General features: G+C 45.1%; 1 protein-coding gene across 4 annotated transcripts in view; it reads left to right on the top strand.

The window, feature by feature from the left end:
* Nucleotides 1–25,211, top strand: part of LOC111864960 — a 239,888-nt gene that overhangs the window by 136,665 nt on the left and 78,012 nt on the right. For all 4 annotated transcript variants that reach the window (XM_033751637.1, XM_023852608.2, XM_023852605.2 and 1 more), the window contains one exon: nt 220–8,586. In XM_033751637.1, the coding sequence (XP_033607528.1) occupies nt 220–8,586 (8,367 nt within the window). The remainder of the gene's footprint in view (nt 1–219; nt 8,587–25,211) is intronic.

The following is a 25,211-nucleotide window of genomic DNA, read 5'->3' as shown; positions in this document are numbered from 1 at the left end:
GTGCATGTAAGCTTTCATTAACAGCTTTATAGATATCTTCAGCTTCAACTTCTACTTGAATTTAGCAGTAGCGTGTATCTGGGATGGGCCTGAAAGTAATTGTCGGTGCCTAACACTTCTGTAGTTACAACTAACACACCGGTGAAAGCTTGGGTCTAACTGCATACCACTAACGAACGATATCCATCTGTCCAATGACGAAAATAATTGTTCCTAAAGGTGAGATGTCGTCGCGAGCCCGCCGCAACACTCGGGTCACTGAGAGCCTGCGAGTCACTGAGGTGTCACGCCGTGTTGTGACCTCATCCTCCGACGTGTTGCACATAGAGTCATCTCCACAGCAGGATCTGCTCTATCCTTACAACTTGCTGGAATCTGCGAGAATCCTACAGCCGGAGGGTGATGACTACAAGCTCGTGTTTATCAGTTCGGACTCGTCGTCGAAAGAGGAGGAAGGCTCCCACGATTCGGATGACGATGCGGCAGATGAAGATAGTTCATCTACCTCTTCAGTTGGTGGCGGCGTCACTTCCGGTTTCGATTGTGACTGGGATTACTTTGAAAGTTCCTCTGCTGTGCGCCCGATACTCAGAGACTGGACATGGAACAAGGGTACTGGAGGCGGAGGAGAATCGTCAGACGATCAGCAGCAGACATTTCTGAGAACATCCGGCTTCGATTCCCCGCCGAGTCTCTCCACTTCTTGCCGAAAGCGTTTGTTGTACAGCACCAGAGGCCCCACCCTGGACTCCGATGACGTAAAGACGGCTCATATGCCAAGAGAGGCCTCTTCTCCGGCGTCGTCTTCCGACGGTGGCAGTTTCCTCAGACACCGCCGGTCACCTGTTACTGATTGTTCTGCTCTGGACGATCAGGTGATGAGCGGGAGCTACGTGGGCGTAAATGTAGACGGCAGATCAAGGCCCTCCCCGCAAGATTCCCAGCGCGGGTCAAGGCCTCCTCCCCCATCCATGTTCTATAATCCGAGACAACAGCGCCAATATTTCACACGTGGCGATTCGTTGAGGTCAAGTGGAGAGAGAAGTTTAGAAGAAATCACGTTTTCGGATCATTTCTATTACTATGGCTGTTCTGCACGAGGGGAGAGAGGAGAAGAGTTGTCGAACCGGCCGCCAGGTGGGGAGGATATTGCCAACGCACGGTCAGCAAGAACCGGCAGTGTACACCAATGCGGAGTGGACAGCGCGTCGCGCGACCATGTTCCTGCGGCAGCAACCACAACCACCACACCGCTGAGAAGGGGTTCTTGCGAGAACTGCGGTGCCGTTGACACCCCCGCAGTGTTCACCGCGACCGTCCCTGTGCCCGTACCGGTACCTATACCAGTGCCGGTACCCATACCCGTTCCAGTACCGGCGTCCCTGTGGCCTCAGACCTTCTCCACTCCACACCACCAGATGCAAGTGGCAACTAATGCCGATACAGTGAGTGTTGCCGATATTGTGTACTTGGGAGCACAGGAGGGGGGCAGTGACGGCGTCACCACGGCCACCGCGTCTTCTGCAGCTGGTACTGGTGTCAGGATACGAATACGGAGCTACCAGCGGCCGCCTGCCATCTCACACGTCGTGGTGGGCCCTTGGTGCACCTGGCCCATACTGTCCCCCACAGGAGAACCATATTGCGCGTCGGGGTTTATCAATGTGGTGGGAGGAGAAGCGGCGAGTGCGTCTGCTGTCAGTGTTGGCGCTGTTATCAGTTCGGAGCAGATAGCCGCAGTACCTGAGCAGGACGCCAGCGTGGCCGAGCAGTCTCCTATCAAACAGAGCATTCCTAATGAGTGTTCAGTAGATGCTACCCGTAATAGTGACCAGTGCTCCGCGGATAACCAGTTGGTTCACGCAGAGTCCAAAAAAAGTGCGCAAAAGTGTACGGAATCGAATAAGAAAGCAGGCACGAAACAGGGAAACAAACGTAAGCAGAAACAGAAGCAAAGGAAACAGAAACGTGAAGCTGAACAGAAGGCGGCGGCAGCAGCGGCAGCGGCTACGTCGGCTGTGCCGGTAAGCGAGGTTCCTGCTTACCACGAGCAACAGAAAGCAGATGAACTTCGACAGGATGGTGACGTAACACAGACTGAATCATCACAGCGACCAGAAATGAGCGAAGAAGAAAGGAAAACCGAAGAAATAATGTTCGAACCTTCGTGCGTGGAAACCGATAAAGTGCTTGACAACAGTAGCGATATCTCTGTCGCCATAACTGACGTAACGAATGATAAGGAACAGTTGAATGTGAAGGAAAGTGTGTTGATAAGTGACAAGGAGGTGAGGCGAATTGAGGATTGCGATGATAATGGTGTCGTCCTAGTTATGTTCAGACAGTTCAAGGACGATGATTCGGAAAATATTGATGTAAATAAAACTGAATTGCTTATAGAAAGTTCGGGAGAATCTGTATTACTTCCGGTGTCTGAGGCAGTGCCCGATCCTGGCGCTAAAAACAGGAAGCCTAAGAAAAGAGGACGGAAGAAAAAAGGTAATAAGCCGGCCTCTGACAACAGCAAACAGGAAAGAATTATCATAGCAGGCGCCCCCATTATAATATCTGATGTCACAGAAGGTTTAGCCCATTTACCACGAGAAAGACTATCATCATGCTCTTCTTTATCCTCCAAAAGCGATTCTGACGAGGAGAACAACACCGATGTTAAAAGGACATATTATTTCACATCACGAGATGATAGTGATGCGTATAGTGACGCTGATGTGAATATTAACATCGAAAGAAAGAATGGAGAACTCGGGGGAAACAATGACATCGTAACGAACACGAGTGAAGAAGAAGAAGAAGAAGAAGAAGTAGACGAAGAAATGGGGAAAGAGGAAGCGGTGGAGGAGGGTGCGGCAGAGGAATGTGTTGAGTCTGCGATTCCGGTCGCTAGAGAAGGCTCCACGCCTCTTGTTGCAGACGATGACAGCTCCTCACGCTGTAGCACAGATACGGAAAGCGGTCACCCGGATGGACAGCATTTCTCGACAGTGTTTGTAGTGAACAGCAGCAGTGATGGTGAGGAGAGCGGTGCTGAGGATGTCCCAGTGTGTCTCACAAAGATAAAGATCATATCCGAAGATGACTTATTGACGGTCACAGAAATTCGTTCGGTTGGCGAGACTGTAGATCAGGATACACATGTTAAATCTTGCCTTGACACACCAGACGATGGATCTGTTGCGTGTGCAGAAACTGAAATAGTTGGTGTTGTCTTACTGAGTCATAATGTCTGCCAGGAGGGCATACCTGCCGTATCAGAACAGACTGTACATGAAAGTGAAAGCGTTGAACTTAAACATGTTACCGAAAGTGTGACTGCACCGCTTGATGAAATGGTTGAAACTATATTCAATAATGAAACAGATATATCTAAGTCTGACGTGGAACTAGGAAAAAATGGAAGTAGGAGTACATTTATAAATGGGACTGTACCTGAACACCTCATTACGGATATGATAGCGTCAGACCGTGAAGAAGGAGACGAACAGAGTTTGAGGGGTGAAGTAAATGAGGGGAGAAATGAATTACATTCAGTGGTTGTACAGAAAATGGAAGAGGGGGATACGACTGACGTTACTACATACATTAATGAGTCAGAGTATAATGACATCATTGTAGCAGCTGAAAATGAGTCCGATTTTCATGAAAATAGCAACGACACAGAAGAAAAAATCGAATTATTAAAGTACACAGAGATGAACATCAGTAACTATAACAAATCAGAGAACGAAGCTGCAAAATCAAATTCAGATGGTTTTGAAAAACACAGTGACCAGAATTTTTCTCATTTACCTGTGGTGTCAGCTGATGGAACAGAGTCTGAAATAGTGACAGATAACATATTGGATACGACAGAATATGATGCAACGCTTCAGTTATCAGCTGCGACTTGTAACAAAGCAGCTGACACTGGTTCATTGCAACCAGACAGGAATATGGACTGCAGTAAACCGTTTGTTCAGTCATCCGTGGAAATGCCACAGTCTTCTTCCGGCGATCCTGCAGAGGGTAAACAACATACTTCCGTTTTGTACCATTCTGAAAGAAAAGAAGTGGAGGAAGTGGAAGAATCAGTCTTTCAGGATGAACCATTTGAAGAAGAAGAAGAAGAAGAAAGGGGTGTGGAAAGTGACAGTGTGTCAGTAACAGAGTCCTGTAACGCGCATGAGCAGAATGAAGATCAGGTCATTAGCACAAATCCTGTTACAGTTATTAGCGAGCAGATCGGTGCCTGTAATAACAGTGCAAGTTCTTATAAAGATGCTATGTCAAGTGATTCCAGCTCCCTCTGTTGTAAGGACGACGTTATTTCCCCTACAGACAGTACAGTACAAGACAGTTCTACAGTTTTAATGGAGATTTGTCCAATCGATTCAGTTCCCATGGCAGCTAATGGATTTCATATTGAAGAAATCGTGTGTGAAAGCAGTCCAGTGCTCCAGTCAGATGAAATTATGGCAAAAATAACAGAAGATATTATATCTGAAGTAAATGTTAGTGAAACGGTTAATAGTGAAGATTCGTGCGGTACTTTTAACAAAGACTACAGCCACGTGCTACTCTCTGCCGACTCTCTGCAGCAGACTGCAGAATCGACCTCGTCTAGTGATTCAGTTATATCAGAGACAGGTGATATTACAGGCAGGCTTTTCACCGACACATGTGTTGTTGAATATAAACAGGAAGATATTATAGAGGCCAGTTGTGTATCAGTCGGTAATGCAGCATGTAATGAGAGAGAACAGTGTGCTGTAGTTTCGCAGGTCTGTAATAGAGAGAGAACAGGAGAAATAAACGTTAGTGTAGACGATAATATTATTGCGATCGATAAATGCGAGAAAAATGTGAGTGTTGAAAAGTCACCTGTTGAATCAATTGTCGACGACGTTATTGTTGTCGAGGAGGAGGCCAAGACGGAGATCCGGTCTAGTGGTGACCCCGTTACGTTAACAACTGTGCTTCAGTCCACTGGGAGCGCTAGCGTTGCAGGTGAAGACCAGCTGCAAGGTGTGTCGTGTTTAGTCGTGACTGAGTCTGCAAAAGAGAAAGACACGTTTGATGTCCCCTCTGGGGAACCCCGGTACACGAGCTTAGTGATGATCACGCAGAACCACCTACACCAGGAATCTGTGGTGAGCGTCGTCACCAGCGAAACTACGACGCTTGTTCCTGCTGACGTCATAGTGAGACACACGAATTGGGAGGAAGATGGCGGCGACGCGTCACCAGTTGAGAACACAGCTGGTCTTGCAGGATATTTCACGCTCACGTTGGAGACTCCGGGAGCCTCGCCGTCTTGTAAGAAACCTCTTATTACCAAGACGCGTCCCCAGATCATTAAGAAAGAAGAGACGGCCCCTGTGGCCCAACAGGAAAAGGGAGAACAGGATTTGGTGAAAGTGGTGACAGGTGGTGATACGTTATCTGCTGTGGTGTGTCTCGAGGAAGGGCTTGCTGACGATGATTCGTGGGTGGAGGAACTCGACAACACGGGCAGTAACCACGAGGATGAGGAGTTCGCCACGACAACACCGACGGAGGAAGATTCTGATTCCGGTGACGAAGTGACACTTTCCTCGGCGTCGGCGGCAGCGTCGTCTTCTTACTCGACGGACAGAGAGGAGGAGCTACGTGGTTACCATCGGTCAGCCATAGACTTCACGCTCCACACAATCGTGGAGGAAAGCTGTGAAGAGAGCGAGGTGGAACAAACGCCCGAAGAGAAGAGAGGCAAGAAACAACGACCCCCCTCCGCCTCAGAGTTAGAAAAATATTTTTTTTATGGCCTTGGGGGCGGTGCAGCAATAGGTTCGCCTCCCGGTGGAGGCGGTTCTCGTGAGCTGGATTCATTCTCAGACACGTGTAGTTCTATATACAGTGAGGGGTTGGAGTCTCTGGGGGCTGAGGACATGACAGCAGGTGGTGTGGGTGAAGGTCCTGCACCGGGGACGGATGATGGTGTAGTGGACCCGGCGGAGCTGGCGTCGTCGAGACTGGAGAAATACTTCCTGACAGGATTCATGGGTTTCCCAGCGTCGGACCGTAACAGTAGGGACTCCGATGGGAGTGGGAGTGTTGGCAGTGATAGTGAAGGAAGACCCAGTCCCGAGCAGAGGCGGAAGAAGTTGGTGCGGGCTCGCGGGACAGGTAGGCAACACTCTTCATCTTTGGACAATCTCGTGAGCGGGGAATTATCGGGGGCGGAGCAGCAGCAGTCGGAACTTCAGGAGTCTGAAGATTCCTCCAGCACGGAGACAGACACTCACCACGAAGATGGCGGCTCTTCTTCATTGTCCCTTACTACTTCCGGTTTTGAAAAACCCGACGGACAGTTCGACACTGTTAAGAGGAAGAAGAAAAAACGCAGTGTTTCGAGTAGTGCGGGTGGACGCGTGTCCCCTGCTTCATTACCTTCATTGGATGATAAGAAAGACTGTCTCTCGGCAAAGTCTCCTGTTGGGGAGTCCACTTCGGATAAAATACTTGCATCCTCAGAGGAACTGTCCACTCTAGGTATTGGTCATGATGACAACTCAACGACGGACGAGGAAGAGGGCTGCAAGACGCCCCAGCCAGAGTTCCTGTTACTGCCTGCCTCCGAACTGTCAGCTTCGCGCAGTAAGCAACAGAGTAGGGACAGTGGCTTTATAGGCAGCTGCGATGATTTGCTGAAGGAACAGCGAACGGGTAGCGACTCCAGTAGTTCCAGTAATAACAACGACTCACCTTCTGCAGCAGTCACACAGAGAGCGAAACAAGCGTCCGTCAGTTCGATTACAGAAGAGCTGAAAAAGAGAGGTACAATAACTGCTAGTGTGTTAGATGTGGGTGTAGGAAGTACACTGCCGGTAGTTGAGGAAGGTGTAGGTGATAGCAGTAAAGCTCCACACGTGATGAATACTTCGTCCATCCCTCCTGCTACCTCCCTGACTCGGAAGGACTCTTTCAATAATTGGAGTTCTGACGAGGAAACTAACCTCATGATGTCCAAGATGAGAGCATTCTTCAAAACAATGGTTGCCGCATCGTCGTCTACCCAAGGGCAGCAGAAGACTCCGCAAGCAAGTCCCAGTACTCGGCAACGGGGCACGAAACCGCCGCAGTTGGTGTATTTTGAAAATGAACTAACACGTTTAATGAAGACAGTACCCGGTATCAGAGACGAACAAGTGCGGGAGATAGTGGAGTACCTGAGTAGCGAGGATACATGGAGCGATTCGTATGACTCCTCAGACTACACAAGCTCCGACCTGGAGGGCGCCTATTATATGCAGCAACAGGGAAAAGTAGGTGCCGGGGTCGTGGGAGGGAAGTCTGAGTTACAGGAGCAGATATCAGCAAGCTGTCAGCAGATCATTAACAAGTTCGATACAAGTCTTGAGGATGATGAGGATCAGGAAGACAAGGGCTGTGGATTGAACCGTGACACTGCGTTCGTGTATCAGCGTCTAGTAGCTTCTTTCAATAAGATGGCTGGAGACCAACAGAATGGCGGCTCTGGCCAGAAAGGCAGTCACAGCCCTAGTTCCGATTCTACCCCCTACAGTTCCCCTCCCCTTATCGCTAAAGTCATGCATCACATTGGGAGTCGTCTTGTGGCCCTAATGCACGAGGTGTCTGGTGGGGAGGGTCTGGGAGCTACCACATCGAGCCCCAAGGTACGATATCACCACCGTCGTCTACAAGCTAAGTTATCCGCGGCGTCCACGACGACAGATGACGACAGCCACACGGATACAGAGCAGTCGGGCGTAGAGTTACCTGGACTTCCCCGCAGTAAGTCCCATGATCTACTTCTGGAACCAGGAACTCGTCCCAATGGAGTATCCTCGTCAATGGAACTGGCGACGTCAGAGGAAAGGGAGGCGAGTGACTATGAGAGGTTTTCGTGGCGGGGAAGTTTCGAATCCGCCCTCATGGCGGCTGATTCTAGAACAAAGCTGTCTCTACTCCAGGATTCGAACAACGCATCGTCTACAACAGCCCTTGCGGCCAAGAGACGGTCAGCCGGCGACCTCTTGTTCGCGGGGAAGAGCTCCAGCCGGGAGCAGCTGTTGGACAGAGTGCGCAGTTGCGGCAGTATCGGCGGAAGTGTTGAGGATAAGATTTGGAACGCGAGGCGGAGAAGATCCTCTGTCCCGGATGCGAATACTTGTCACGCCGGTTCTGGGACGTCGGCAGACGGCGACGATGACGATGACACTGACGATGATGACGATTCAGATATGAGGTCCACGACACTTCCGAGGAGTCTTCAGACTTCTTGTAGTGCGGGGACTAACTCGTTGCCACGGTTGCCAACCTCGGCGACTCCAAGTCCTGCCCCCAGTGTGTTGTCCACCGCCAGTAGTGGCGGCATGTATAAGTCGCATAGTGTTCAGCATTTCGGTCAGGGACATGTGAAGTCTGCTCGTTATAGGCCGCCAGGGTTCAGCAGGCTTGCCGCCCCCAAGCGAGCCGTGTCAGCCCCCGGCTTACAGCCTCTACATCCGAGTAGGAGCAACAGAGGGGACGCAAGCAGGAGGAACAGACTGCAGCCCAACACAGCCGCCCCCGCCCCCCAAGTGAGCGGTAAGTGGACACTTCAGGATTACTGAAAGGAACGGGGGTTGGATGGTACTTCAGCCGTCATTTTTGTTTGCTTTTATCAATTTGTTCGTGTTTTGTTTAAGGATGCTTTCAGTATTTCAGATGATGTAACGTCTAGAGGCGGGATAACAGTGAATAATGAAATAGAAAGGCGTGGAGGGGAACGTTCTTCGCATAGAGATACTATTCCAAGCATTTGCCTATAGTGACTGAGGAAGACCACAAAAAACTCAGTCATAACATGTCTTTGAGTGAGATGTGAACACGAAACCTGCCGAACAGAAACCGTTAAGTGCTTATCTGTACCGTGGCATTCGATCCGTCATTCTGTTATTGTCACTGTAAGCAGGGTAGTGTACGCTTGTTGATGCGTATTTGTCTCGTGTTGCGTAAAGGAGGCCATGGTTAAGCATTCGTGTAAATAACACGGGGAAACACAAGTGTGTTAGTTCCGTGTCCGGATGATTATTACAGTAGTTGTAAGAAATAATTCAGTGATTATTGGACATCACCAGAACAGACACCCGGTTTAATGAAGTTTTACCATTTAATGTTAAATTATTATATGCTTAATTAAACACTACATCGTGATGACGCCTACAAGACTAGAGGCATAAAAATAGCTCTGTAGTTAACTGGACAGTCGATCACAGTTTCCGTGCGGTCTGAGGCATGAAATGTCTTCTCCTGCGAAAACACTGGGATCGTGGGTCCCAATGTCACACTGTCCACGTTTCTTCTGTATTTGTGTTGTTCTGTGTGGGTAGGTAGCGGCCATGCGACGGGCTGATCCCCCGCCCAAGGAGTGCTACCGAATGTCTACAAGATTGAGAAATTGAAAGAAGCGATCAGGGCTAGAATTGGGCTGTAGAGCCATTAGTAGCGATAGTAGTAATTATTAGACGTCAATACCAGAAAGAACATCCCATTTAACGAAGATTTTGACCATTTGAAATTGAGTTAACCGCTTGAGCGTAGAATTAAACGCCACACAATGAATACAAGGGGGACTGAAAATACAGAAACTGTTCTGTAGTTGTTGGACGTAATTACCAAAATAGACAGTTGCTTTAGTAAAGAGTGTTACAGGTTCAATTTAAATTATCCCTGTGCTCAGTTAAGCACCACGTCTTGAGGCCAGCCGGGGAGTGGTTATTGGGCAACACTTACCAGAAAGGACTTCCGGTTTAGCGAAACTTTTTTTTTTCCTTGGCACTACAGCCCCAGTGGGCCTACGCCTACCTCCATGAACTTCTCCGTTCACTTCGGTTTTTCTAGAGCTTACACATTCGGTAGGACTCCTAGAGCGGGTGATCAGCTCGTCGCAAGGCCTCTACCTGTACACAAACACAGAAAAACGCACACAAACTGAATATCCTTGCCCTGAGTGGGATTCGAACCCACGATCCCGGTTTCCAAGCGAGCGAAGACAGTACATGCCTTAGACCGCTCGGCTACCGTGACCGGCTAGCGAAACGTTGAACCATCACAGTGGCCGCGCGGCATGACCGTCTTCGCCCGCTCAAACACTGCTATCTTTTTTTTTTTTTAAATTCTCATAGTGGGGGGTGGAGTCCAGTTGTGTCCACCCGTCACGGCGGCCACTGATTGGCCGATTGTACCTGTCCCGGGTGATTATGATGATGGAGAATTTGGTAGAATGAAGATTTGCAGGGGAAACCGAAGTACTCGGAGAAAACCTACCCCACCGCCACTTTGTCCACCACAAATCCCACTTGACAAGACCCGGGTTTGAACCCTGGCCGCCGCGGTGGGAAGCCAGCGACTAACCGCTTGAGCTACGGCGCGGCCACACTGCAATCTTGGGTCCAAATCCAACTTGAGGCATGGATGTCTGTATATGCCTTTATTCTGTGTTTGTGTTGTTCTGCGTGTAGGTAGCGACTTTGCGACGGGCTGATCCCTCATCCAAGGAGTCCTACCGTCTGTGTAAAAAAGATACGAAACTGAAAAAGCGGCCAAGGTCCAACAGGACTATAGAGCCATAGATAGATGTTAATGAGTACCATATTGTTAAGCTTCCCTTCGCTGTTCATTTCAGTTTGTGTTGCACTTTTTCAAGTCTACTTTGCTAGCGATACGAGTCTATTGTGTGGCCTATTAGTCCTGCTACACCTCACAGTTCTTCACGACAGGACAGGTCAGGTCGACATGTAGGACTTGTCACTGTGTTAATTTGTATGGTACATTGTGTACACGTACACACAAACATGCACAAAGCAAGTTTGTATAGTGGCATCGCTGTAGACGTGTATTTAAGATTTATCCGTCGGTTCAAATATCGGTCTGTCTACAACCTAGCTTCACTGAGGCCTTTGTGAACAGTTTTAACAGCGCTCTTAAATACCGCGAACCTCAGTCACGTGTGCCTGTGCCGCGAACAGTTGGTAGAGCATCGTTATATAGCTTGGGAGTCGGTCGAAATCTTATCTCTTCACAATAACGATAAATGTGTGACTCCATAGAAACCGTATCAGGATTGTTGATAAGGTCAGTGGAAATATAAATTTATTTGAAAAACATCTCCAGACTCCGAATAAATTGGTTTAAGTCAGTGATAAAAGTCGAAAAGACGGGAAATGCATACAAAATTTTGGTCAGGAAATCTGAAAGGAAGGAGTCTTTTGAGAGACCTAGCCACAAATGGCAGTATAATCGTAAAGTGTACCTTTAAGGACGTGTGTGTTGTGTGAGGTTGTTTTGGCGAGTTGACTCTATTCACGTATTTAGATGTTTCGTTGTTATTAACTGCCGATCACATTGGCCGCGCGGTATAAGGCATAAAATGTCTTCGCTCGCTTGAACACTGGGACTGTGGGTTCGAATCCAACTCAAGGCTTGGATATCTGTGTGCGTTTATTTTATGTTTGTGTTGTTCTGTGTGTAGGTAGCGGCCTTGCGACGGGTTGATCCCCCGTCCAGGGAGACCTACGGACTGTGTGTAGGATTAAGAAACCGAGAAAGCGCTGAAAGTCCATCGGAAGGGCTGTAGAGTCGTAAATAGATAGATTCTTTTTTTTTTCTTTATTGCTAGTGGGGTGGGACTAAGTCCCTTGTCCTGCGAACATTTCTGGCCTATTGCACCAGCCCCAGATGATAGGTGAGGGTGATTGTGGAGCAGTTGGTGGAATGAAGATTGGCAGGGGAAACCGAAGTACTCGGAGAAAATCTGCCCCCAGCGCCACATTGTCCACCATAAATCCCACTTGACCAGACCCCGGGATCGAACCCGGGCCGCCGCGGTGGGAAGCCAGCTACTAACCGCATGAGCTGTGGCGCGGCCTAGATAGATAGATAGATAGATAGATAGATAGATAGATAGATAGGTAGACTTTTATGGGGTAATATTCGGGGACTAAAATAGTTAATTTTTTTAATACCGATGTTTAGATTTTGTCGGCCTACTTGTTTTAGAATTGAAGATTGTGAACTCCTAAAGATGACTCTAATACAGACGTAACATATGTGCTGAAATGCTGTCACGTGTAGGTGTGACTATTAGACGGGGTATGAATTGGATTATTGGATTCATTGCACCTAACACGCTCAACTCGTAATTGCAAGTCATACAGCGCTACCGCTAATCTCCGCACTTTACGTGGTACAGTGATCGTATGAATCTACAGGGTGTTTCTAAATTATTGTCGGGGTTTCCATGGGCTATAATTTTCAAACCGAAAGAAACAAAATAAAACTGCTTACGGAATTTGAAAGTGTAACTAAAAAATATTGTTCGGCAACGCTGTACTGTAATAAAACTCTGTGATTTACTGTATCGTATTCCTGTAATCAGTCTTATTTTTTTACTTCCGGTTTGAAAATTATAGACCATGGAAATCCCGACAGTGGTTTAGAATCACCCTGTGTATTACAAATGTTGAAACACGCACCGTATATATTCTTCCTGTATACTCCTCTATTTCGTGAACACACAACCATCTGTCCCCCCCCCCCCTCCATTACTGCCATAGAGAGGGCGTGTCACTGCATTAAGCGTAATGAATGTAACTTTTGTTCTTCCCTTCTCCCATTGAACACGCAACCCGAAGATGACACACGGCATGATAGTATCTTAGCGTTAGTTTTAACAGTTCTGCCATCTGATCAAATGCATGTATTTAAAGATAACCCTTGCTATCAGTTGTTATGCCTATGCTAGCAGCCGTAGGTGGCGGTGGTTACGATTTGAAGCAGAAGATGGCAGCAATAACCGTTTTAAATCGACATTTCAGTGTTCCGATTTACCGAAAAAAGTTCCTAATTTACCTCTAGATAGCAGCATCATTAAGTGCATAAAAAAGAATGCCTAAGGTCAGTTACAGAGCTCTTGAGGCTAGAAGGAAAAGGATTCTTGCAAGGCGTCTGTTACTTCATAAACAAATTTCCTAAATTTATTTGAAAATTTTTTGTATTCGCTTAGTGGGGGGTGGAGTGCAACTGGGTCCACTCGGCACGGCGGCCACTGATTGGCCTATTGTAGCCTGCCCGTGGTGATTATGATGATGGAGAATTTGGTGGAATGAAGATTGGCAGGGGAAACCGAAGCAGTCGAAAGAAACCCGTCCAAGCACCTCTTTGTCCACCACAAATCCCACTTGACCAGACCCGGGATCGAACCTGGGCCGCCGCGGTGAGAAGCTAGCGACTAACCGCTTGAGCTATGGCGCGGCCTTATTTGAAAATAAGTATATGTACAAAATATTAATTACATTCTTAGAATTAAGAGATATATAAAAAAATCGCGGGGTAACCGCTGTGATAGAATAAGATGTTTATAAGAATGTGCTACAGAGGGTTGGATCGGGATTTCCTAGGCCCTTTTGGATATACATTTATTTTTTTCGAAATAAAACAAAGATGCTCCATCGAATAGAGTATCTTAGCATGTAGATCATTTTCATGAAGTTTCAAGGAAGTATATTAAAGTAAATCGTGATTTATAGTGTCCCCTGCTGACATTTTAACTTGCTTGATTCTATAATACCTAACAGTTCGTGCCATCCATTCGAGCACAAATTGTCAGGTATTAATTACCTAATAAATAGACTCTGCACATACCCAATAACAGAAAAAGTAAAACAAATAGAAGAGAATACTATTACAAACATACTACATAACAACGGATACGACACAAACACAATCCNACTAACACTTATAGCACCCTGGTAGTAAAGTATAACAAATGCCTGCCTGCATGACTTGATCATCATCAAAGAGACACTGACTCCAATAGTGAAGTTAAATGGGTCAGGTATGAACTGTAGTTTTAATACATGTTCCTTTTGATAGAACCTTGCTTTTTACACAACACAGATATAAACCTGTTGCTAATAGAACTAATTTACAGTGGTTATTACTGTGTGCCATATATCTTACCCATCTTACTCCCCTTGCTTTAATCTCCCTAATAACACATGGCAAAGAGCGCACTCACCAACATAAAACACAGCACACAATACATCAGACAGCACATGTAGTGAAGATAAGCAGCGGCACGCACACAGGGAGCCTACACAGAGTAAGTACAAATAACAATATAAACACATAAGAAAACATAACCTACATAAGATAGTAATACGAATATTTGTATATTACAGATAACAGTGCTGAAAACAAGAAGTAGCCGCTGCAGCACTACAGACATAGGGCGAGTAACCCTGAGAATTTTAATTTTTAAAAGAATTTTTAAATTAGAACTGAAGATTTTAAAAGTGTCAGTTCATAATAATCAAAATTTACGAGTGTAGGCAACAAAAATAATGCACAAATCAGACAGATATCACCGAAGCAGATTCTAATAAACCGAAACCTGTTAGTAACGACGGAGAGAACAATTGGGAAGACTCGTGGTTTTATATTTTAAACTACGTGCGGTATAACAGCTACGTAAGTGCATACACCTGATGATGGCCGTTTGCGGCCGAAACATGTAGTGTAGAAGAGGGCAACACAAAAGAACTACAATAAATTGTTGCACTTGGGACGGTGTTTATGTCATATATCGTATAGAATGCAACAGGATGCTTAAATATAATATTGCTTGATTCTGCTATCAAGTAATGAATGCCCAGGTTCAATAATATGTCCTGAAGGAAGCATAGTTTAACAACTCGAAACATATAAATTCATTTTCGAAATTACCCTTCACAGAATTTTCGTCGTGTGGTTGGCTAAGCTTTTAGTTAGGATAGGGAAGACAAAGTATGTACCAGAGTTTTGGAGGTGGTGGTGGTGGGGGGGGGCTTGTTTGAAAAGTGTCATATTGAAGACCGTGAGGAGAGGGGAGAATAGTATTACGATGGATAAGGGGGTGGAGCTGGCTCTTGGTCATGTCCATAGGCAGGTTTTAATATTAAAGGCAATGACCCTTCCGATTATGGTACCAGATTGTTGTTTTAGCCACGAGGATGCTCTGTTAATATTTCTGAACTTACATGGAAGCTCGGACTGAGTAGTATTTCGACTAATATCTATGAAGCTGCATTGAAGACTGTTGTGTTACATACACACACACACATGCAGAGTGGCCGAAAAGTCAGTTAACGCAAAACATTTTCTCGTATTAAACTGGGATGTTCAGATTTAAACCTGCTAGTCAGTCTATATCACAGCGTTATGAGTTGTGCGTTGAACGTGGAGGTTCTCATTTCGAACAGTGTTCGTAAATTCAGCAAATAATAAATTTGTAACGTATTGTCACGTATAAGGGGTAGGCGTGACTAATAATCGTGGGTTCTAGATTTGATGATTTGGTCTATTGGACGTCTCTATTACAATTATAGTTGATTATAACAGCTCACACATTGAACTTCTTAACGACGTCTGTCTGACGAATCTCTTCCTTCCGTCTCGTTCTCGGACTGGTCTCTAGTCTCTCGAATTATCTCTCTAGATCTCTGGATCTCGGACTGAAGTAACTTCATGCAGACCAAATATAGATCGTCAAGTAGAACAGTTGATTGTCCTCTGTTATTCTCCGTTGCCATGACAACGTGTGACAATCTCCGGGCAACGCTTTGATTTATACCAGCGTATTCCTTGCCGCGGAAACGTGTTTTAGCTAGCCTTTGTAACGGAAACTTGGTTGTTGCTCATCAACAAACGTCTGGCTCTGGCTCCAATATTCCGGTTTTTAGGCGTCATGTCACAATATTTTAGCCTACATTTTACAGACTAGGTAACTGACTTTTGATCCAGACTGTATAAATGCAGACTGCTCGTTAAGTTCGTTCCACCTGTGGCTGATACTCTGAACTGCGCTGACCGTATGGTAACGAGACAGCAGTGGATGTTTATTTGTAGTTGATTTAACGAAGTTGTCAGTGACTCGGTCTATATAGCATCGAATAATTCAACGATACTTAATAATGAGTGGTAAAGGATTTGGAAGGAAGCAGTCGTGGCCTGTTTTAAGGTGCTGTCTCGGTATCTGGGGAGGAACAAACGCCACAAAGAACCTCAGTACAATTAATGTCTCGAACCAGGCACGCAGATACAAGTCAGAATCATTAGTCGCGAGTTAAATTTCTAGGTACAGTGATGGGCATAAATTACTTCTGGACTGGGGGCACGCGTTAACGTAGTTGATTGAAACACTATGCTACAAGCCGAAGGTCACGGGATCGGATCCCGATGACGTGGATTTTTTTTTCAATTTACCTAATTCTTCCAGCTGCACTATGGCTCCGGGGTCGACTCAGCCTCTAACAGAAATGAGTACCAGGAATATTCCTGGGGGTAAAGGGCGGCCGGCGCGTAAGGCTGACAGCTTTACCGCCATCTGTGACCCGATTGTCTAGAAAATGGGGGAGCCTCGACGTCTCAAAACCGTATTGGCCTTCGTGGCTTCTTACAGCGATAACGTTACCTCTTTTTACTCCGTACTCTAGTTACGGTCGCCTAGCAACCAGCCCAGAGACGGAGAAATTTTCAGATAAGGAACGACTTCTACTTTTCCTAAACAGCGATCGTGTGAGTATGGGCTTGACCGACTTCGCCTGAGAGGGCGATAATTTTCAGGCTAAGGTCACTCGCTTTCGCATTGTAAACCTGGGTTTTAGATTATTTAACCGTTTTGCACCAAGCATAATTGTTACTCAGAGTTAAACGAAGGATGGTATGAAAAGAGAGTTTGAAGTTCTTGTGCGGGTTTGCATGAGGCACTATATTTCGCGTGGAGGGCTCAAGAAAACGACGTGAAATTCAACACAGTAATGTGACTTTCCGGTGGAGCCTCAATGTGTTACCTTATTCCATCGCGTTACTGAACAGACTCATTAAATATACAGTAGCTGCTTCTTTATGGAACAGCTCGTTGTTGCTGAGCAACATGGACTCGTGACGTCACCTTTATGAAGCTCAAATACGATTTCAGGGCCAACAGTAATGTGACCGAGTGAGGGGCCTCAAGCGGAAACGTTTCTGCCTTGTATTTGTGGTTCTGCTCAGTTTCTGCAGGCAAATTGCACCTCTCTATTTGCTATCGTCCAGTCATTGTAAGCGACTGATACCGTCTGTAAATACATTACAGAATAACTACAAAAAGTGGTGTGTGTATGCAGTCAGTGATTAAAAATTTGGTTTAGTTCGTGTAGAAGGTAAAGCTGTCCCTGTGCTTAACTAATTAAGCACTACGTCATGAAGACTTATAGGGGAGTGGATGTATAGATCCACATTTTCTTGACCTCGGTACTAGTTGGAGGTGAATGGTCAGCTTCACGCCACTGCCTCTTTACCCCCTGGAAAGAACCCCCTGTATCAATTGTATAGGAGGTCGGGTGGACCACAGAGCCGGTCTGGACGACGTGAAGTGAAAAATCTTGACCCTACCGGGATTCGGACTCCGGCCCCTTGGTCGTCCAGCCCATTGCCAGTAACAATAGCGACTACGCTATCCCGGCTCCCCGTTTATGTAAATTGAGACACAAATATTACCAAGACCACTGAAAGAGGAATAATATTTATACACACCCAGTTGGAGCCGTCTAGGTCCCGTCAGGCATTCAGCACGAATTCGACCCAAGGAGTTCAATAAATGGAATTCCTTCGATTGTTTGTTCACTTCTGAGAAACAAATTTAAGTAACGTCGTGAAAGAATTTTATTTAGGCGTTACCCGTTTTCCGGTTTGTATACGCTTTTACAGGATGCTTCGGGTCGTGACTCTTATGCCAGTCTTCAGCGAAAGGGACTGTCTGAGAAAATTCTTGTATGTTGTATGCAGGATTTGAGGTTCTCACTGCTCTGCTTGCTACCTGTTTCATGCTTGGCTTGTTCTTCCACTCCGAGAATGGAGATGACGTGTTCCTCCGAAACGTGGGTTAATCTCAACTGAATGCTTGTCGTTATATCCCAGAAGATACATCATTGACACGAAAAGCTCGTAACGGTAAAGACTGTTTAATTAATTGTTAGATTATTGTCGTTATAATGAGGAGCTTCATAACGTGTACTCTTCTCCAAGTATCATTAGAATGATCAAGTCAAGGAGGATGAGGTGGGCAGGGAAAGTAGCATGAATGGGGAGAAGATGAATGCATATATGTTATTGGTGGGAAAGCCAGAAGGAAAGAGACCACTGGGAAGACCAAGGCGTAGATGGGTGGACAATATTAAAATGGATCTTAGAGAGATAGGATGGGGCGGTATGGATTGGATTGAGCTGTCTCAGGATAGGGACCAGTTGAGGGCTCTTGTGAACACGGCAGTGAACCTTCGGGTTCCATAAAATGCTAGGAAATTCTTGAGTAGCTGCAGATTTGGCTTCTCAAGAAGGGCTCAGCTCTATAAGTAAGTAAGTAAGCGTCGTTATTAGGTCCAGGACGGTGTCATGGAGAGGGTATGTAAAACACATGAGAAGGAAGAGAAATACGTACCGAATTTTAGTCTGGAAATCTGAAGTGCCTGAACATTTTGGAGATCTAATCGTAGGTGAGATAAGGGTACTGAAAGTGAATTTTAAAGAAAAAGACTAAGGGGGTATTAGCTGGGTTTATCTGGCACAGGATGAAGATCAGTAGCAGGATTTTGTGAATACAGTAATGAACCCTCGGGATCCTCGAAAGGATTTTTCTTCCAGCTGAATGGTTGTTGGCTTTTCAAGAATCTTTCTGCTCCATGAAACTATTATTATTATTATTATTATTATTATTATTATTATTATTATGTTTTTATGCTCAAACCGCATACAGTACAGATAGAGCATATCCGCTTGTATGTCAACTTCCAAATCATTTGACTTCAGCAAAGTTTGATATGTGCAGTTCACACTGGACGTAGACTGTAGTCCGGCTGGTGCCGGATTGCTGGAACGCCCTTTCTACACGAAACTCGAATCAGATTTCTTACCAAATTTGCATAGCTATAAAAAAATTAGAACAAGACATAAGGAAATAAATCACAGTAAAATGACAAGGAAGTGGCCTGACAGGTTCAGTTAGGGTCCTTTATACGTTAACGATACGGTCATACTAAGTCTGGACTATCTTGCCATAGGCTCCCTGTTGTGTGTAAATAAAAATAACCAATTCATTCAAGGCTATATTACTATTTATTTCAAGACCGAAGGTAAACCAAGGTTCTGTGGGCAATTAAAATTATAATTTCACATTATATATTGTCAATAGAAACGTGATATTACTTGTAAGATTTGAGGTTTTCACCCCGGTGACTATGAAGAAAGCCGTCTTCTAGGATGTGGGGCCGTGTCTGTTGCACCTGCTCAAGCTGGTTCGCTCGCGGATTTCTTCTTGTCTTATACCCTGAAGATGGAGGTGATACGTTCCTCCGAAACGTCGGTTAACACAATTTCTACACAGCGCCACATCCCAGAAGACGGCTTTATTCGTGATATTACTTGCTTATGAACACAACTACTCTAAAATTAAACTAAACCGGGGAGTTAAAGCTCGTTTATATTCTATGAATACATTTTTTAAATGTATTTCAACATATTTTTTATTAATTAACGACGCTTTCAGGATAGAGATTATATAACGTATGTTAGGATGATACAGGGAAAGAAGCGATCGTGGCATAATTGTAGCTACTACCTCGGCATTTCTCTGGAGAGACTGAGGAAAATCCGCGAAAACCATAAGGATGGCTGGTGTCCCAGTTGAGATTCGAACCACTCACCTCCAGAATACAAGTCTAGAGAACCACTTATAGACCAACCTGTTCGGTACATTTTAATATTATCCTTTCTTTTATTTCTAGTGCTTATAATTGCCTGATTTGAAGTGATTTTTTTTTCCTTGGCACTCCAGCCCCAGTGGGCCTAGGCCTACCTCCATGAACTTCTCCGTTCACTTCGGTTTTTCTAGATCTTACAAATTCGGTAGGACTCCTTGGGCGGATGATCAGCTCGTCGCAAGGCCTCTACCTGTACACAAACACAGAAAACCGCACACACACAAACAAACTAAACATTCATGCCCTGAATGGGATTGGAACCCACGATCCCGGTTTCCAAGCGAGCGAAGACAGTACATGCCTTAGACCCCTCGGCTACCGTGACCGGCTTTGAAGTGATTACCCCATCAAAATTACGAATATATATTATTTTCTTCCCCCGTCCATGCTATATATCCAGTCAATCATAATCTATGTGATTTGCTCTTCCTACAGCAAGGAAGCACCCAGTGTTCAAAATAAATCATCGGAACAATTTGGTGTTACTGTAATACTCCAAGAGTTGTATTCAGAAGGTATCCGCTTCGAATCTCAGATAGGTTTCATTCATCATAGAATTTATCGTGGGTTTCCTGAGTTCTAGGCGAATTTTCGGATGTCAGTTTTAAATGAGACATGATGTCTCTTTTGAGATCGTTACTTACTCATACATGAATACAGCTCCACCTTACCTGACACTTTAATCTCTGAAAACTTAGTTATGACACTTTAATCTCTGAAAACTTAATAATGAATAACAATATAAATTTAAGACCATTGTCGATCACAGAATTATTTGGAAATAGCCAAGAAAGTATACAGGGCGTTTCATAAAGATCTGAACGATTTCAGGTACTTTAGTACTTTAGTTCAGGTGTCATATTTTATAGAGAGATTTAGATTTGCCGGCAGAGCCGTGGTCCTCCTTTCCGCCTGACATATGGTTCTGCATTCGTGAGTTAAAGAGAATAAGTGCTTTAAATCAGTCAGATCTTTATGAAATACCTAGTATATACGTAATGCCCAGGTCTGAAATATCCGATTCAAGATCAGAAAGTGTAAATATTGTACCTGGATAGATATCATTCGAACATTTATAATGCGACATATAGAGCCGTTGCTAAGCAGTGACTTGGTAAACAGTGGCCGTTGGTATGTAACACCTGCAACATAGCGCGCACACGACAATAGGACGTATATTGCTAGGCAACGGATCAGTAAACACGCCTAAAACAATACTGGAAAATAGAAGACAGTGTTTTCCATGGTGTCTGCCCTGGGGCTATATAACGAAAGCTCCAAGGGAACTGTCAGAAGTTGAGAGAGTTCAGTTGAAGAGTTCAATTGAGTTAGTTTTCGAGAATTGGCCGAGTTCTGGAGACGGCAGTGTAATTTAATTGAGAAGAAATGGCAAGACACGCCTAAAACAATACTGGAAAATAGAAGACAATGTTTTCCATGGTGTCTGTCCTGGGGCTATATAACGAAAGCTCCAAGGGAACTGTCAGAAGTTGAGAGAGTTCAGTTGAAGAGTTCAATTGAGTTAGTTTTCGAGAATTGGCCGAGTTCTGGAGACGGCAGTGTAAGGTAATTGAGAAGAAATGGCAAGAAAGGAATTAGACTGAAAAGGAGACTTGATGCGTGATTTTAAGTGACAGTGAGACCATTAAAATTCCGTTGCCAGGATACGACTAGTGAAGGCAGAAAAGCCTAGTGCGTGTGTAACGGTGAACTGTAAAGTATGCAAATCAGGGATAGCGCTGTGTTACCTGTAGTCCCGAGTTGTGAATGTATAAGGTGTCAATAAATTCAGTCATTAAATCCAAGACCCCTACAGTGACGGTAATATAGGGTGATTAAGAAAGATTAGTCTCAAAACAAAACGACAGCATATTGAACGAAACAACATGATAGTTATGTGAACTTGGTAATGGGCCCAGGCATTAGCAGCTTACTTGTCAAGAGGCCACGTACAGCGGGCAGGAGCTGTTGTAAATGATTATGCAGGAGAAGTGATACGTGCACCGGAAACTGATGATTTTACTTTGTTCTCCGCATTCCCTCAGACACACCTCTACCCACGTGTGAGAAAGGTTGACGGCCTTGTTGCTTGGACGGCTACCCGATGGCATTCTGGTTCTGGTAAAGATAAGAGAGCCGTGTCGGAACCCCCCCACTCAAATTCGGTATAATGTGCAACGTACGGAAAGCGTGAAATGCGTTCCGTTTTGAATGGAAAATTTACTGAACATTTCCAGTAGTGATCTCGAAAATCGTGTTCCACGGATTTCCTAGGAGTTAACGTCAGTGCCATTACGATGCACGGCCCTGAAAGCGGTTTTCTTTCATTCCATAAATTGAACTGTTAGTAACCGGAAGTAATATTTTTTTGTCAGTAAGTTGGCCGGAACGTAAATCTGAAAATAAATTTCTTCTGAGATATAACGGCTGTTGTCCGATGAAAGGCTACAGATTTTTCAGAGAAACATGCTGCCTCGACGATTAAGCCAAGCAAGAAATCAGGAAACAGAACGTGGAGTTTTTTTTTTATTTTAACGAGGATAAGATGTTTAATTAATTTGGAGCAGTTGGTGGAATGAAAATTGACAGGGGAAACCGAAGTATTTGGAGAAAATCCGCCGCAGTGTCACTTTGTTCATTACAAATCCCATGTGATTTTACCAGGGCTCGAATCCGGGCCGCCGCAATGGGAAAGCAGCAGCTAACCGCCTAAACTATGCCTCACCTTTTCAAACTCGGATTGACAGACGCTCCCAGTTCTTCGTGAACAGAAACAAGGGTTACCTCTTAAGACTTGTTTCTTAGCTCGAGATGTAAGGTAAAAGGTAACAGGCCGTGAAGGCCCATAAGGTTGTGAGACGTCAAGACACCTACATTTACTTGACAGCTGGCTCACAGAGGACGGTAGGGTTGTCAGCCTTACGCGCCGTCCGCCCTTTACCCCCACGTAGATTCCAGGTACTCATTTATGTTAGAGGCTGAGTCAAGCCCAGGGCCATAGTGCGGCTTGAAGGGTTAGGTAACTTGAAAAGAATCCACCTCATCGGGACTCGAGCTCTCGACCTTCTGACTTGTAGCATAATGCCTCAAACAGCTACGCTACCGCGTGTCTTAAGTCAAGCATCCTGTCTTCCCCGGGGGTTGTTACTGGAAAGCTAGTTTGGTTAAGCAGCCTCTGTCTATTCTTTCCAGATGGCCTGACGAGCTCTTTTGGTATAGTCTTATGTATTCTGTTAGGTTGCTCACGCCTAACTTAATCCGAATGTAAGGTTTTCTCTGATGTTCCAGTCTTCTATGGCCTAATAACTTTTAGCGAACAGTTGCAGGGTGTTAAAAAGTGTGATTCATGCTATGATGTTGGCTGTGTCTTCAGCGAAGTGAAGCATTCTGAATTTACAGACGAGTGTTGTGACTCATGCCATGCAGGTAGAATGTTGACAAGACTATGGAGGTGCTCATGCATGCATGCGTACATAATAATAAATTGGAGTGAGTCATCCAGTGCGGGTTTGTTTTGAGGCCTAGGCTTACACAATGTAATAACCGGGGTAGCTCATTCTGCACGGTGACTGGCTAACAGCTGAACGATAGGGGTTCGATCCCAGGTAGGGCCAAAAAATTTCTCTGCATATCCAGTGGTTACCGGGGCTGTTTCCCATGTGTGTAAAGCGGTGGGGCCATGAACCTGACCATTCACAACGATCTAGTGCCGAGGTCAAGCATGGTTGAGCTGTAACTCCACACGACTTCATGGCGTAGTGCTTAATTAAAAAAAGAACAGCATTTTTAAACAAGATGAGATAAACATTTAGTGAAGCTTCATGAGAAGTACGAGTACATAGATTTGCCTCTATTTCGTAAGTACAATGAAATTCTTATCTTTTGAGCTCCAGGGCTATTTCACCGGCCTTGAAGTGGCCGGATCGTGTACCTGACTACGTACATCCTTATAGACCAGTGTTCTGCAACTGGTGTGCCGCCAGAATGTGTGCGCGCCGTGATTTTTGATAAGAAGTTGCACATTCGAATATTATAATTACAAAAAGGCAGCATATTAAAATATCAGATATTAAATGTGTATTATTTTCTTCGACTTATGCCTTTTACATTTTTGTAGTAACTATACTTCCGCCTTTCTGCTGTTACTGGCGCACCATTCTTAACGTAATTTCGCTACACATTTATGATAAGACCCTTCGTTTGAATATTCAAGGTATGTTTTGTTTTCGTATTCCTGCATTCTTAAAGGGCAAGGATATTTATTATGACATTACGGCGGGCGCCAGCAGCAGTTTACCCGACGGACCGACAGTCAGTCGGAAGCCGGAGGTCTGAGTCGGCGGTTATATGAATCTTGAGTTTCATTGTTAGGCGCCGCTACCAATCAATGACTAATGACATAGAAGACGATGTTTACAGTAGTGATGTGTAGCGTGTGTAAGACAGTGAATGTGTTATAATTATTTGTAGTTAGGAGTATTACGCGTTCGGTAAATCGAATTATCAGTCCAAACCCCGTGTCTGGCTACTAGCACGTGGCAATATGTGGAAACATTTTTATGGCCGTGTATAGTTTTGTACCCTTTTTTCGTAAGCCGAAATTTTGTGGTGTGCCGATGTCTTTGACAGGTTTGGGTGTGCTGCGGGTTGAGAAAAGATTGCGGAACGCTGCTATATATCAGCGTTTTATAGATGATTGAAAACCCTCGGAAAATGTGAGTAATCCTCCCTGGCCCTGTGGACGATGTTACTTGGTGACTTGTTTGGGTTTGTCGTTTGTTGAATGTATTATAGACATTATTGTCTCTTCGATTGAGTCGCCAGCTGTGACGTAATGCAGCTTAAATAGAACGATGGTTGAAAATTCAAAGAAAACATGAGATTCGATAAACCATCATTTAATAAAACCCTCCACGAACCACCCCACCGTCGCCCACGGACCATGTGTTTGGAAACACAGATACAACTAGAATGCTAAAGAGATGAAGTCCCTGTGCTTAACTAATTAAACACTACACCGTGAATGCGTATGGCGGAGTGGATGTATAGATCCACATTATCTTCACCTCGGCACTGGTTTGAGGTGAGTGGTCAGCTTCACGCCCCGGCTGGTTTACCCCCGACAAAGAGCCACCGGTACCCATTGGATAGGAGGTTGTATGAACCCCAGAGCCGGTCTGAAGGACGAGGGGAAACGGAAACTCTTAACCCTATAAGTCCAACTTAAATCTTCTACAGTTCGTTATTTTTTAACATTACTACATAGTTTGTAACGTTATGTTACGATAGAATACTGGCTATGGACCATGTCGTGGCCGACTTATGATATGAAAGACTATATATATACAGTAGAACTTGGTTATAACGTCATCATCATCATCATCATCATCATCA

This window comes from Cryptotermes secundus, unplaced genomic scaffold (assembly GCF_002891405.2).
Source record: "Cryptotermes secundus unplaced genomic scaffold, Csec_1.0 scaffold209, whole genome shotgun sequence".
Lineage (NCBI taxonomy): Eukaryota > Metazoa > Arthropoda > Insecta > Blattodea > Kalotermitidae > Cryptotermes > Cryptotermes secundus.
Note: the sequence above shows the minus strand (reverse complement) of the source record. Positions and strands in the feature narration are given on the sequence as shown.